The sequence below is a fragment of the Solea senegalensis genome, linkage group LG15, assembly GCF_019176455.1.
Source record: "Solea senegalensis isolate Sse05_10M linkage group LG15, IFAPA_SoseM_1, whole genome shotgun sequence".
Classification (NCBI taxonomy): domain Eukaryota; kingdom Metazoa; phylum Chordata; class Actinopteri; order Pleuronectiformes; family Soleidae; genus Solea; species Solea senegalensis.
Genome location: NC_058035.1, coordinates 6,578,696 through 6,594,331, shown reverse-complemented (window position 1 = coordinate 6,594,331; position 15,636 = coordinate 6,578,696). Strand labels below are relative to the sequence as shown.

The following is a 15,636-nucleotide window of genomic DNA, read 5'->3' as shown; positions in this document are numbered from 1 at the left end:
TGCAAATTAAAACGTGTAATTTAAAGGTCTAGTGTGTTAACAATTAAGTCTGCCCCACTCTAGAGGGTTTTCAAATCAGACTCAACAAACTTTTTAACTGATTTTCAGGAAGGAGACACAACAGTTAATAGCTGTTGTGTGCGCGCAATGTTTTTGTGTAGAGAAAAAAAGTGGATGAAGTCATCATGGCTGAGAATATGGAATCAACTTGACTTGTAACAAGTTACGGTTCTAAACAAAAGTGCGCAACATACGTTTCTCGGTCATCTCACTCTCATTGGTTATTGCGCGGTTCCACTCACGTTCAGTCGTAAATATCAGACATGCTTAATATTTACAATTTGAAATTGGAAAGGGAAGACTCCTATGCGTCCAATGACGTTAACTCGCGTCTGTTAAATAATCCTCACACTACAGGATTATTTGGCCACATTCGCCATTGTTCACATTTGACAAATCACATTCATAACTATAAATGTCTTGCATATGTCTCCCATGTCCACACGCCTGTGCTCTAAAGTGGCATGCAAGTGCAGCGCTCGTCTTTTAGCTGAGTATCTCTTTGGCTTTCTAATATCTTGAAATTCCAGTCCTAATATGGAATGCAGCTTATGTCCAACACCACATTCAAAAATATGCTAGGTACTACTTGTGTTGTCAGCAGAGTGCGAATGCTTTGTTCTGAAAAACACCAACATCTATGCTGAATTACTCAGACACCAACACTCTAGATAATAAGTGAGTTGATCCAAATAAAAGGGATCAACTCACCCAGAAATGTGAACAAATAGAATGTGCATTGTGTGAAAGATCTGTTTATTCATCCACGAATCTGCTTGTTTATGAAATTAACAGATTGCTCTGTCCATAATGTCAGAATAAAATAAAAAAATGTAGATCTCAAAATGATGCATCCACAAATGTATTGTTTTATCAAAAAAAATCTCATAACTCAAAATTCACAATAAGGTGCAGTCAAAAATAAACACATCAGCATACTCCAATATAGAAAATATCAATCAGGGTATGACTGTCAAAATGCATATCATTTAACTCAAGATATCCATTTAGGTTTTTTTTATGTAAATCAGAATGGAGGATGCTTTCATTTTGGAATGTTAGTTTGGAGAGGACAATCATTGATTAAATAAAGAAGCACCATTTCATTTAAACCTGACATTTTTAAAATGTCAAATTAAATATCAGAATAGTTGCAGAATAACATTTACTGTATCATCCCGTTTCATGTATGATGTTTAGACAGAACATGGAAAGCACAGTGAAATGATCCATATATTTAGATGAGGGGAAAAAGGAAGACAAAAGACTGCAAATACATTTCAGTTTTTTATTTTAGTTTGTAGTACATTGAAATGTATTACATACTTTACAATATAGGGAGCTCCATCTCTCTTATTTTCCCCCTTTTTAAAACATTTCTCTCCATACAATTCAAGCTTGATTTTACATTTAAATAAAATGTTTAAAAAAAGAATTTAATTTCACTTATTTTTTTTGGACTTCTTTTACTACTTTAATTATAAATCTTCACTTCAATAGAAGGTGTTAGCTTGCAGAAAACAAAAAAACCTCAAAACAAACAAACTAATGCAACAACTTGTAATGTAATGTAAAGACAGTGTTGCAGGTGAGGAGCCAGTTCTTGGCTCTGAGGTAAGTGTCAGCTGCTTCCTGCCGCAGGCCTCCTGTTACCTCTTCTGATTCTGCTTGGCCTGCTTGAGTAAAGTGTCAAAGTCTAGTGCATGAAACTTGCCCTTCACAGGCGATGGATCGTACCCTCTATTTGAATCTGAAAAGAGGAGGACACAAAATTAGCATCACATATGGAAAAAAGGAGTCAAGTGTAAAACAAATGCACTATCCACCCAGGGTAGCGTATTTGTTTATTACCCAGGGTTTAGTGTGAACAAGTGTATACTTGTTATTTAGAATAAGCCTTTGATACATTTACTTTAAACCCTTTCATGTGAGTGTACAGTGAAATACATTAATACTGGTTAGGTCAATAAAATCTTCACAGTATCCAAATCAATACAGACAACATGGCCAAGGACTCTTTAATGGTAGCTATAGCTATATATTACATATATATAAAATCCCCACAAGAGTCTTTTATAAACTGCAACCAATTTTTTTTCTGACAAGTTTTGGAATTATTGGCAGCACTTCAAAGTACAGTGGCTCTCCATTGCTTTTAGCATGTGGCGCATGCACTGTATCAGGATGAAATGCAGCCAATATTATTTATTCCACCGGCACTTTTGGAATAGTTAAACATAACACTGGAACGTCTGTTGTATCTGTTGTTTTAAAGCCATGCCTACCCAAGTCAGCATAGTTGGACTGGCAGAACTGTCTCCTCCCACCGAAACACAGATCAAATGGCAGCTCATCTGGCTTGCGCAACTTGCTTCCATTTTCAATGGCCCTGAAAGCATCTTTTGTATCATAGTAAGTGATAAAGCCATAGTTGTCCCTGTGTGAGAGGAAAAACAATACATCAGCCTGCATTCATGTTGTGAAAGTCATAACACTAATACAGTTGGAGCTGTGACTTGCTTTTAAAAGGGCAACCTGGGGGTGTTACCAGGAGGCCCCAGTTATGAACAAGCCTCACTTTGCTTTAGCACTGTAGCTTGGCCTAGGAGGTCATGGACAAGACCAATAAGGTTCAAAGACAGTGCAATTTCCTCATCTTGTAAACACAAGTCTAATTTAAACCCCAATTTATTATTATATTATTGACACATGTACATACATGGAGTCTGATTGACTGTCTAGAGCTAGACTACATCTCTGAGTGCTACCTGATGCTGAAACATGTTTTGTCAAAATGTCACAAGAAAAGAATAATTATGTTTTGTATGATGAAAAGATGTATTCTGTGGATAAAGGGGGTGGGACTAGATAAGCCTTTGCTTCTCCCGCTTTCCCGTTCGGTTATGTATATTGTGTGAACTACACTACCATGTGTGATCTAACTGACGTGACCGAAATAAACATAAATAAATACATTTTTGTCATTCATGTACTTACCCATGGTCTCTAAAGTGCAAGGTGCAGTCCTCAATTTCACCATATAAGGAGAAGCGCTCTTTAAGTTCTTTTTGGGTCATGGTACCTCGAATACGACCCACATAAACAATCCGACGCTCCTCCTGAGAAGAGAGTAATCTATCAGATGACCATTACAATGATTTAATGTGTTAAGACTCATGTAAACATAGTAAAATTACTTACAATTGCCTTTTCCTTGCGTCTCTGGATCTGTTCCACACACGTATGTGCATTCTGACCATAACCAGGTCTATATGAGGGACTGAGGAAGAAAAAAACGAGTAATTTTTAAATGTGTCTTTAAAGATTACACAGACATTTCACTTGTGTTTTGCAAGCACTTTTAAAGTGACAAGCCCCCATATAAGCATGATGCATGTAATGTACCTGCGCCATGCTCTGCTTCTCCACTGTGCTGATCTGTCAGGGGAGCGAGAGTGTGACCTCGAGCCACTCCATGAGCCAGAGTGAGACGAGGAATATGAATACCTCCTCCGCCTGGGAGGGGAACGGGACATAGGGGTAGAGGACCGAGATGAGGAACGGGACGAGGAGCTGGAACTGCTCTCAGAGTGACGGGGGCGATACCTGAAGGATAGGAATCAACTCAAGTGAGGAAAAAGAGGAAAATCTAAAATAAGCTGCTGCATGAAATGATTGTTTGATAGAGGGCCACACCTTTTCTTGGATGGAGCAGGTGATCTCGACCGAGATCTAGAAGAATGAGAGTCTGACTCCGAACTGCTGGACATAGGGCTGGGAGAATGGTGTGATCTCCTCCTTTTTCTAGAACGACCTCCAGTCCTCTCTTTGGGGCTAGATGCGGGGCTGGGTGTGCGGGAGGCAGCATGTCGACGGTAGACCCTCTCATAGGTTCTTCTCCTGGGGCTCTCTACTTTATCAGTGGACTCCGTCTCCTGTTGAGCAGGCGAAGCGTCAGGAGTTTCCAGGACATAGCTGTGATCCAGGGCATCTGTCGCTGGAAAACCTTGCGTTTTGGTTGCAACTGTGGCACTTGTGGTAGATTGGACACAAGTCTGTGTGGTGGTTGTAGTGGATTGCTTGATAGGTTTAATAGTGATGAAAGTTTGTTGTTTGACATTCCAGCGCCTGCCTGGCTCTCCAGGAGAAGTGCCTTTGTTGGGTAGGCAATAGTCATGATCCATGCATGCCAGGCTGGGGTCCACAGGGGCACAGACAGGAGTGGGTTTACTACGGGACTTGAACGAGGGCAGAGGCCGAGCTTCTATCTGGATAACCTTGGAGGGGCTTGACTTGGAGGCCTCAGCTGCTTTGCTCTTCCCCAGCAGAGTCACAGGGACCAGAGGTTTCCACATCTGGTGAGGAGGAGTAGCTGGAGGAGTCAAAGCTGGAGCAGAGGGAAGAAGAATGTGCACCACAGTTATACCGAGCAAATTAGCATCTGTTTTAGCTTTAAATCTACCATTGTAATTCTGCAAGCACCAAAGATAACATGCTTGCTGAATTACCTGCAGAACTGGCGAGGTCATTAGCTCTAACGCGCTCCACAATGGTTTTCTCAGGAGCCAACTGAAGACTGCAAAGTAAGCACAGGGGTGTGTTAGTATGTTGCTGGTGTGGCGCTCAACCCTCAGTTTGTTCTTTGGATTAGATGAGCAGCCAATTCTTGACCAAAAAAATTAAAAAACAGACGTCATGTTTCTCTGCGGCCGGGCAGGGTTTTACGGTAGGTCTTGGCAAGTGAACAAATGTCACCTCAACACACACACACACAGCAAACTGTTTTCAGTTTTTTCAGTAACCAGTTTTTTTTTTACCCTCACTCACACAGAGCAGCTTGAGGGCTGTAGGGTAACTCACCTCGAGTTTCCTACAGCTACTGCTCTACCAGAGACCTCCGGCACACAATGCTCTTCTTTGGCTGAAGAAAGAAGGGACAGAGACATAAGGTATAAGGAATAACAGCAGAGAGATGGGGAACACACCAAAAACTAATATTTAATACTGTGTACATACATACATGATTTTAACCAACAATCAGCAACTATACCCACATCTACTCCCCTTACTAATGAACTATGAAGTTGGAGCGATTTTAAGAGTTGGGGCTTATAGAGTGGCAGCAAGGCGAGAGGTAAATGGATTTGTGGACAGGGCAACATTCCAGCAGCTGAGCAGGCAAGAGCACAAAGCAACATCTCTGCACAACACTCATCTCTTTAAAAGCAGAGTTTCACTGGCTAAAAAGAAGCCATGTTATTCTAAACAGAAGTCCCTGCAGTGTCTGTAAACACTTTTACCAGAGGATCAGTTAAGTGCATGTGAACAACAGCCTCATATATTTGTTGGACTATGAACTCTGATGTCCTTGCATCGCTCTGTTGGTCAAAGATAAAGCGTTATTAAGATTCCAATTGACCCCAGTCTAAAACATACACAACATCAGTGTATTAGTGATGAGTCTCATTAGGTATCCAGTATCTTTTGAAGTCTTTGTCAGTGTTCCTTTACACACTATTCCACTAGTGCCAACTAAAGATAGTGCTATAGTGTTATACTCCACTTCCTGACATTACCAAACCAGGAAAACCGACACTGACTTCATTCAGCCAGATACTAAACTGACCCAACTAAGCTACTGGCCAGTATAACCACCTTCAGAAATATGAATTGAACCGAGACGAACAGTAAAAACAAGTTATTGATTACCTTGGGTTTCCTCAAACTGCTCCAACAAGCTGGTCAGATCAGCAGCTTCTATACCTACACAGAAATCCCAGTCAATTATTCAACATATCGCAATATTTACCCAAAAATGATTGTAAACAAACATGTTTGCAGTTACACTAAAATCCTTTGATCAAATGTTTTACATTAAAACATGACATGACTTTCAAAAAGACCTTAAATACTGCCAGACTTTTATAATAACTAAATAAATCAAAGTATGCAAGTACAGTAAAACTTAAAACTATTTTGAAGCTCACCCATCTCACTGGTGAAGGCTTCAATGAGCTCCTCTGTGGGATTCTTTGCCTTTTGGGGATTCACTACTGTAGTGGGTTTCTGTTTTGCTTCAAGTCTGACAGGTTTTTCTTCGAATCTCAGGGAGTCTGAGGACTGAGCAGCTATCGGAGGGCCGATTCGGGCACCGATGTCAACGGGCTTGGAGGACTCGCAATCAGCTGTAATAGGGCAGTTTATTGTGGTAGCAGCAGTGATGTCAGCCACATTCTGGAGAACATTGGTCTTCTGGGGAATATTAGGGGCAGGTGGAGTAGCAGCATTTGGTTTGACCAACACTGTAGTGGTTTTGGTACAACCTTCATTGAGCTGTACAGACTTATGAGAGACAGGATGAGATTGGGACCCACTATTTTCTCCTGAAAGTGTCGGACAGCATTTGTCACCTGCTGACGACACTGACTTACTAGCCTCATTTAAAGAAGCTGGGGAAGAACTCTGATGCACTGAAGGCACTGCAGGTTGAGCATGGTGATGCATGGATGACTCCTTCATTGAATTAGGGACAGCAGCTACAGATTCAGGTTTGGATGATTCAGACATTTGCGGGGGTTTAGCAACAGGAGTAGCAGCTGAAACTTTGCTGGATGAAGCGACCATGTAGGCTGGTGGTACCAGCAGTGCCTCAGGAGTGGGTGGTGCAGCTGGTCCCCTTGGGTGCCACGCAGTTTTGACCTCCTCCTCTTCCTTTTTAGCTGCCTGAGGGTTGGGGCGTCGAGGATCCTTGGGGCTGGGGTCAGGCAGGCAGGGAATTGGGGGAAGCTCTTTAGGAAGCTCTGGAAGGCTGGGCCACTTGGTGCTGTTGGTCTCCATTTTTTCTACAGGTGCTGGCTTTTTCTGTTGTCTGAGCCGCCGGTACTCCGCTAGGCTGAGGGATTTAGGTTTCGGCTCTGGGACTACAGTGGCCACAGGAGGGAGGGCTTCACAAACAGGTGGTGTGAGCTGGGGTGGTACAGGACTTTGAGCAGCTGCAAATGTCTCTGTGAACAGAGGGGCAAGGGCAGCAGAGGGGGCTGCTGATGAGACTGCCAGCTTCGCAGGGGCTGAAATTGCCTGTTTAAGGATTTCTTCAGGCTGTTGGGAGCTCAGTGCTGTGGGTGTACAGCTACGCTGACTTGTCTCTGGGTTATTTTTTAACAGCGCAGTGTCCTGGCTGGGTGACATACATGTGGCAACTTGAACATTCATTTCAGGCAAAGGTGTTGTAGTTGTGGTTTTTACTTGTGCATCACTTTGGCATGGATTTATTTTCTTAGGTTTTACAGAGGAAGGAGTTGGAGATGAGGCGTGAGGGACCTTGAGTTTCTTTTCCTGTTTTACTGACGTCTTTCCAGGTTTTGTGGGAACCTTCGATGCGGTCTGTCTTACTGTGCCACTCCTAAGTACTCTACCTTCTACAGGTTTGGACTGGCATTGGTCCTTACATTCCTTTTTCTTTTTTCTCATAGAGCAGCTTTTTTCTTTAACATCTTTTTTCTGTCTCTTAACAACCTTCTCATCTTTAACATCTTCAGATCCACCTGGCATTGCAGGGGATGTTACCTTTACTGGAGGCTCAACCTCCATTGTGTTTTCATCAACAACAATTATATGCTCTGAAGTATCAGAGGCCACCTCTTCTGCTTCATCTATATTTTTCTGCTCAATTTCCGACAACTGCTCTCTAAGTGGTAGTGACACTGGGAGATCCATGTTGGGGATGGCTAGTATAGGTTCTCCATTTTCTCCCTGGTCCACAACCTCAAGTAAGATGCCTCCTTCAGGCAACATCTGTTCTCCCTCGTCATTTTCTAAACAAATGGCCATACAATATGGGTGCATATGCCTGACCAAGTCTCCCAGGCTAATGGAAACACCATCTTCACCTTCCTGCTCAAAAGTAACAGGAAGTGGGAGGGTCTGGCCTTTCCAGTCAAACAGTTCATTGTCACAAGATAAATCATGTTCAACTGGGCTCAGAGTGAAGGAGCCATCATCTTCTTCCTCCCCATCACTCCTCTGGAGAGAGTCTCTTTGTATCCTGGGGAGACTCTGGGTGCAGACAAACAAATACAGCGTCAAACTCTGAAATCTGCCTGCTCTTGTAGTTTACATACAAATCAACTAGTATTTGCCCAGCTACCTTTCCAGTTGATATTGGTCTACTTAGCGAGTCTTTCTCTGGAGGGGAACGGGACAGACACAGCAATCTCCTGAGCTGGAGAGTGAAAGGAAAAAAGCTCATTGTACTTTTAGTTCACATTTTCAATTCCTTTCACTCCATCTGCCCCAAGCTCAAAGGCCAGAAGGGTGATGTTGAGAACACAGACATGTAAGACTCTTTGGAGAGATATGTATGACAGCTGGGGACTAACCGGAGAGTGTTCTCTGCCCTTCTGACCTGACAATAGGTCCGAGTCAGGCAGTGTGTCAAATGGAGACAGGTTCTCATCATCCACATTGTCAAGTATCTCCGTTAGGGCAGTTAGCAGCGTGGCTTCACTCTCCTCATCTAGTCCTTTAGTCTAAATAAAAACACAGGAATTAGGTCAATGCGTGTGACACAAGGAGCATAAATTCAAGTGTAACAGGGTATACACATTATAAATATCTTGCATTCTACTCTAATACTCTCGTTCAGATGCACACATTGAGTCTTACCTCTATTGTTGGTGTGTCTTCAAAGATTGAAAGGATCGAAGGGTCTAAGCAGTTTTGAAGGACTTCCAGAGTTTCTTCAGAGCTCAACCCAGAAGTCTAGAGAGGAAATAACACGTCAGAAAACTCACAACTGTGGGGATTAAAGATCATTTATCATAGTATTAGTAGCTAATATAGTAAACTTACTTGACCCGAGTGCTACAAATCTGACTACTATTCTCTCTTTTAGTCATTTAAACAACTTCATCCTATATGAAATTTTGTTAAAAACACCTTTATTTTATGAGAAAACATGAATTTAACACATGCTTTACTCTCCAGATATTCATCCAAGATGTGTTCTGCTGGGTAAACACTTTTGTGAAATAATTTAGGGACCACTGAGCCACCCCATCAACACAAGTGGACTTTTTAATTGTCTCCCTTCAAAAAGTAAGTGTAACAGAGTACTTAAAAGGTAGTCCAGCACTAAATATTTGCTATTTCAAGGCATATGTACACAAAAATCATCAATTTATGCATCATTAGCTTCCCGTTTCTAAATAACCTCATTGTATTAAAAATGCAGAGAAATAAATGTATTTAAATACATTTTAAATGTATGTAAATGTTTATGTAGCCAAGAATAACGCCCGTTTCAACAAATAAGGCATTTTGAAATGAGAATCAGAGAAGTAAAGCCCACAAGGAAAAGGAAGGCACATGCTTTTAGTTCCAGCTGAGACAGAGAGGGAAAAAAAATTGCTCCATTTCACAATTACAACGTAAAAAAAATCTTTACCTAACCTCTGACTTTTAATGATTGTGTTATCCAGAGCAAAGAAATTAAGAAAATATTCACATTGAAGAAGCTTAAACGATCAGAAAGCTTCAAAGCGATGAATCGGTTATCAAAATAGTTGTCGATTAATTTAGTAATCGATTAATAATCGATTAATCGTTTCAGCTCTAGATGATTTTCTCAAATAACTCATTTAGTCAAGTGATTCAGTTTAATGATTTCTTTGTTTCCATGGTTTCAGCCCTAATTTATATACACATTGGCTTTTTTTTTTTAAATACAACTACTTACAATACATAAGCCTCATCTTTGAGAAAATAAAAATCTGAAACAACTTCCAAACCAAAAACTAGCTGTAGTAGTAGACTCACAGTATAGCAGCTTTTAGATTTCAGGTAGATGTATAAACTTTCCCACACAAGATATTTGTGTTACAGCAGCACAACATTTAGGCACTCATATTATTATTATTATAATAAGTAGTTCAAAACAAGGGCTGACATACGAACTATACAAACATCACAATCAATAGTAATATAAGTACAATGAAATATATAAAAAAGTACATACAACAACGATACAAAGAATAAAGTATTAGAATCAGAGCTCGACTTTTCAGAAAATACTTAATTTAGTACATTCATAGTTCATTGTACAGTGGCACACGTGTTTCCATCTACGCAGACATGTTTGATCCTGGCCTCACCCCGTCCAAACCCTGCCCACGTGTTGCAATACAACAAACCGCAACTGCAGCGTGGGTTTCATTTACACTCAGGACTCTACTTTTAACAACTACAGGTGTGTGAAAGTCATATTCAAACACATTTAATAACACCAAAGTGTTAAACAAAAAGCCGTTTAAACTCTGGCGATAAGACGAGGGCGGAAAAGTAGTGTTTGTACCCTGCGCGTGCGCTAAGGAAGCCAACACGCGAGTCAACGCAGCTAATGCACACGTGGGTACACTGGGTTTGAATGAAGTTAGCACGCTGCTGCTGCAGCAGCAACACTTTGACAGTGGGTGATTACATACGTGTGAGTAACTGCAATTGTGTTTAAAACATAAAAAAAAAACTTTATTTTAAACCGAGGCCGGTCATACACTATCATTACTGCAGTGTGCTGGCACGACGCCTGTATGTATTCAGACCACACCATGGCAAAAATACAACGTCAAAACGCGAAAAGAGAAGAAGATTAAAATAAAACACAGCAACGTCTGTGAATAAACGCTGCTAGCGGTTTGCCCTGATGGCGAATACGTATGTGGAATGTACACGGCGTATTTTTACATATTTATACTGATTTGACTTGAAGTGTGTGATACTGCGAGTTACTCGTACAACTGATACGAATGGCAGGTGGGATATTAGTAAAAATACACAGCTGTCACTTGATTAAATCCCACGATTCGTAATTTTTACGAGGGAAGAAAAAGCTGCGTCGTCCGTCCACTCGGGTTTTAGCTGCATTGACTCACCAACAGACATTAACACACATCTATATAAACTGCATGCACGTTATAACGAGGCTTTGTGTTTAATGACACACACACACAACAATACTGTCGTTTGGCTGTTGTACTGTTAAAAACAAAACCATCGCGTACTTTTTAAGTTTGACCACCGGAGATACTATGGTGGCATCCACGTGTCACTTTTCCGTGTACACAACACGCGCTACCCCTGCCCCTAAAAACACACGTTAAACCACTAACAGTGGATTCTCGCCCACGGAGATAAAGCACAGAACGCGTCCTTTACCTCGTTTAGTGTATCGAGGGGGAAAAACTCCATATTGCACGCAGTTAACGTCTCCTCGCCTGTTCCCCACCGCGCCGCCATCTTGCCGGTGTTACTCCCTGCCCGGGCTGGTTTTAGAATGAAAAGCAGAGACTCAACTGCGCGTCACAGATCGAGCACGCCAAACCGGCAGTAGCAGAGGAAACGTGGTCCAGCATTCCCGGCAAAATGACGCAGAGTGACGCTCGGGGTCGAGGGATACGTGATGACGTCTTTTTGTAGTTCTATTAAAAATAGCGTGGAGTCTGCGCTACACTGCCCTCTAGTGGCCGACGGCAAAACACCACAACACCATATAATATGGTACTGTATATTAGCAGTCTTGTATAAGGGATACTTGAGTAAAAGTACAAGTATCTTACCAGAAAATGACTTTGATAGAAGTTGACCTTTTATAATATAATTTAAGCAAAAGTCTTAAAGTATATGATATTTACTGTACTTAAGTATCAAATGTAATTTTCTGATATAAAATGTACTTAAGAAAGTGAGGAGTTAGGATTGAGCCATGGTAGCTCAGTGGTAGGGTGAGTTGTTTTTCAACTGGAAGGTTGTGGATTCAATTCCTGGCCCTGCTAGTCTATGCAGTATGTGTCTTTGTATTTGTATTTACTTAGTACGATTACTAAGTACAATTACAACACTGTATATTACAGCCATGATATTGTAAATTTACTGTTACAGGATCATTCATTGCTACACTTTCATATACTCAGACTACTGCCTTCCTACATTTGCACCTTAATTACACTTGAGAAGTGCTGATCCATACTCTTTCCGTACACAAGATCATTTGTTGCTTTCTGTTCCATACGACCGTACTGAATTGGGTAAGGGCTTTTGTCCATACTGCACCTTTTTCATGGAAAATGCTCCCGCAAACTAACTGAGTTAATTTTCGCTGAGCGCTTTCAAATCCAAACTGAGAGTTCTTGAAGCTGACGCCACAACATGCACTTGTTCCTCATAATCTGCATGTAAATCTAATCTGTTTTCTTTTTTTTTGTATTCTTTTGCAGATATCTCTAATCCCAGTTTGAGATATCTACAACATCATTAGGACTAGTTGTAGTTCAAGGTCGAGATACCTTTTTGTAAATAAGTTTCAGATATATCAGAATGAAGTTACTTACTTCTTACTTGCTTACTCTTACTTGCTCTTACTTACTTCTATTATTCTCTTATTCTCTTATTTGTACCCAAATGTTTAAATGCACTTATTGTAAGTCGCTTTGGATAAAAGTGTCTGCTAAATGACATGTAATGTAATGTAAAAAATGTAATGAAGTTGTAAATATCTCAAACTTGAATTAGACATCCGCAATTATGGGTGGAACTCGCCAGAGACACCACCTGCAAAAATAGTAATAGTATTTGCAAAATCATATACTTACCCAACAGCTCTGGTGAGAGTGAGCACTTGGCATCATCTAGTGGACTGCAACGTCAATTTACTTCAGTTTGTGCAGATTTGCCTCAAACAACCTCAAGTTGCAGTCCTCGTTTTACATTTTCATATATGCATATCTTCCAAATTGCCTCTTTAACAAAGGACTCACCAAATAAAGTCTAACTTAAAAATATGTTTAATGCTTTTTCTCAAGCAGAGTCTTTTGCTGCTGCTTAGTCTCCAGCGCCGGAACCCATAGAGAATATCAGCAGTTTTCCATCACGACACACAGGAGTTGTTAATACAGTGCTGTCTCCATCACTTATTTATGATTTGCTGTGACTTTGGTGTTTGATATTCTTTGTTCGTATTTACCTAAGTGACACAAACTCGACGCCAAACAAGGCAACAGTGGATCAGCAGCACCTGTGTCCCCGCAAGCTAAAAATGTCGATTTCCTCTAAGGACTGTGGTGTTTTAGTGTTGGCGGTGAGGAATAAAATGCATTTTATTTTTTTTAAGCCGTTTAAATGTGATGACTTGCTGTTTTTTTTTTGGAATGATGAGCTGGCAAAAAAAGAAACCTGAAGATGTCAACTTGGGCTTCAGAAATCTGGGCATTTTCCCACTGTTTTCTGACGTTGTATTACATGTTTTATAATGAATACTGTTTTATTAGTATGAAGCAAAAGCTATAGAGGCTAATATTCTACCAATGTAAACAAACTCTCATTTGTGTCTTATATTCTTTTTTTTTTAGCACAGCCTTAGCAATCTGATGAAATTTTCTTTCCATTTTCACCGACTATATAAACACATCTGAGCAAAAAGCTCTCAGAATGTTTAAAATCGGATTGACTTCTGCACAATTATTGCTACTTTATATTACTACTAAAAATCTGATATAAAAGTATAGAATATGTGACCTATGAACACACAAGCCCCCAGGATGTCCACATAAGGAGTTGTGTATTACTCCCCATGGCACTTTACCAAGGGGGCACCTGCAGCACAAATCTGTACTGCATGAGCACTAAGGGTTAATATGAGACCCTCTGTGTTCCAGGATTCAGTGGGTGGTCACAAAAAGGTCAAGAAGTTACAGTCTCAGGATGGCAACTGAGCATTGATGATGAAGACTCTGAGATGCAGAAAAGCACTGGAAAAAGCTTGTAAGTGAAATTCTTCTTCTCTATTGTCAGATGTAGATGGATCTAATGGAACGAGCCACGTATAAAGAGAAATTAGCACTAGGGAATACCACTATGAAAACATTTATTGCTGTCTGAGGACTAAACAAACATCACACTTAGAGGGGAAAATTGTTTTCCCCTCAGAGCTTGTGGAGGTAAATGAAATGCTCGACAGGGGTGGACGTGTTTGTTACTGAGGGTAATACATGAAGGGAAAAAGCAACGCGAGTGAGCAAGAACACGGGCTATGAAACACAGATGTGGGGAATAAATTGGGTCAAAGACGTAAGTGGGAGTGAAGCATTCCTTGTTACGATTGGTGCTGCATGGCACAGAAAAGCCATAGGCAATTCTCAATGTCCCAAAGGCAAATATAGATTAGAAATAAACCCACATTCACACACATACACACACTGGTTTGTGCAGCTATTTTTCTCAGAACACTACATTCCTTTGCTCAGCCTAAAACAAAGCATTATGCCTATCCCTTAACATAACCAACATTCAAATCTTAGCTCTAAACTTAGAAAATGAGGTTCTGCCTCACTAGGATCAGGTTTTGGTCTCCATGAGGACTACGTAGTCCTGACAAAACTACTCGCAGTTCTCATACTACCATCTGTAAAGTTTTTAAGTCTTCCCAAATTCTCTGACAGCTTCGTCACTGTGGGCTTTTTCCAGCAAAAAAAACATGCACAGACTTTTTTGGGGGGCGATTTTTGAGAGCACGTTGTTGTTGCCAACAGTCTCACAGCCAACACAAGACTCACCAGGTTACAGACCCGCTGCAGTGTAGCTGTGTCTCTGCATGCTACATCTTTCCGGGCGGCGACCCAGGAATCCCTAAGGCAACAATTATTATTATTATTATTATGAGTCTCACTGATCAGTCGTGTCCCTCACTACATTTCCTTTGAATAACGTGAATTTCCTAAGTAGAACAAAAGTGTTCCTCTTTTCTTTATGTTGAAGTATCTCTGAACATGACACTGAATCCTAAAGTGCTCCTGATGAGCGCCTTCATGGGGGGAAAAGTGTGCATCATTACTGGTATTACAAGACATCTTGGCATCTTTCATTTGAGGGTCTTCTTACTGTTTTTTGAGCTCAACACAGTCACACTTTTGTTGTAAACCATTATCCACAGTCTGTCTCAAATCATTGTGTTTGTGGTGTTTTTTGTTTTTGTTTTACAAGATTTAACGCATTGTAGTGGTAAAAAAAGACGACCTGCTGAAGTCGAGCATCAGAATTAGGGGGAATGGTGATTTATATGACTTTGACTATGGTTGACTATGGTTGTTGATGCCAGACTTTCAGAAGCTGCTGATCTACAGGGATCGTCTCAAACAACTAAATCTCTGTTGTTGACAGAGGATAGACACAGGAAGAGAAAACATCGAGAACTGCTGTTCACTGGGTGAAAATGCCTTGTTGATGTCAGAGGTCAGAGGACAATGACCAGACTGGTCATACATCTGAACTAAGGTATGCTGAAGAACATCCATCCTTCCATCTTCTACCACTTTATCCATGGGGGCACTGGTGTTGGAGCTGACATAGGGCGTATGGCAGGGTACACCAGTCGCCAGTCCATCAGAGGGCCACATAGAGACAAACAACCATCCACTCTCACACTCACACATCAATTTAGAGGATCCAATTGCCTAATCTTCAAATCTGCATTTTTTTCCACTGTGAGAGGAAATCGGAGAACCCGGAGAAAATGCTGAAGACCATCGC

The 15,636-nt window shown here is 40.9% G+C and overlaps 1 protein-coding gene, 1 long non-coding RNA gene and 1 other non-coding gene across 3 annotated transcripts; 1 reads left to right on the top strand and 2 right to left on the bottom strand.

Annotated features, from left to right (window-relative positions):
- Positions 1-1,334: 1,334 nt before the first annotated feature.
- On the bottom strand, positions 1,335-11,448 carry pprc1 (PPARG related coactivator 1). Its single transcript, XM_044045837.1, has 14 exons — positions 11,272-11,448; positions 8,725-8,820; positions 8,439-8,588; positions 8,207-8,281; positions 6,048-8,115; positions 5,770-5,823; positions 4,921-4,981; positions 4,569-4,636; positions 3,757-4,447; positions 3,466-3,666; positions 3,262-3,340; positions 3,058-3,179; positions 2,346-2,497; positions 1,335-1,810 (listed from the first exon to the last, which is right to left on the bottom strand). Exons 1-14 carry the CDS (start codon positions 11,350-11,352, stop codon positions 1,710-1,712), a joined length of 3,999 nt encoding a protein of 1,332 aa, XP_043901772.1. The 5' UTR covers positions 11,353-11,448; the 3' UTR covers positions 1,335-1,709.
- LOC122782343 lies at positions 2,568-2,707 on the bottom strand. The gene has a single exon (XR_006361917.1). It is a non-coding gene; the product is annotated as a small nucleolar RNA SNORA50 (small nucleolar RNA).
- On the top strand, positions 10,213-15,477 carry LOC122781814. The gene is made up of 3 exons (XR_006361859.1): positions 10,213-10,306; positions 13,767-13,872; positions 15,206-15,477. It is a non-coding gene; the product is annotated as an uncharacterized LOC122781814 (long non-coding RNA).
- Positions 15,478-15,636: the final 159 nt, after the last annotated feature.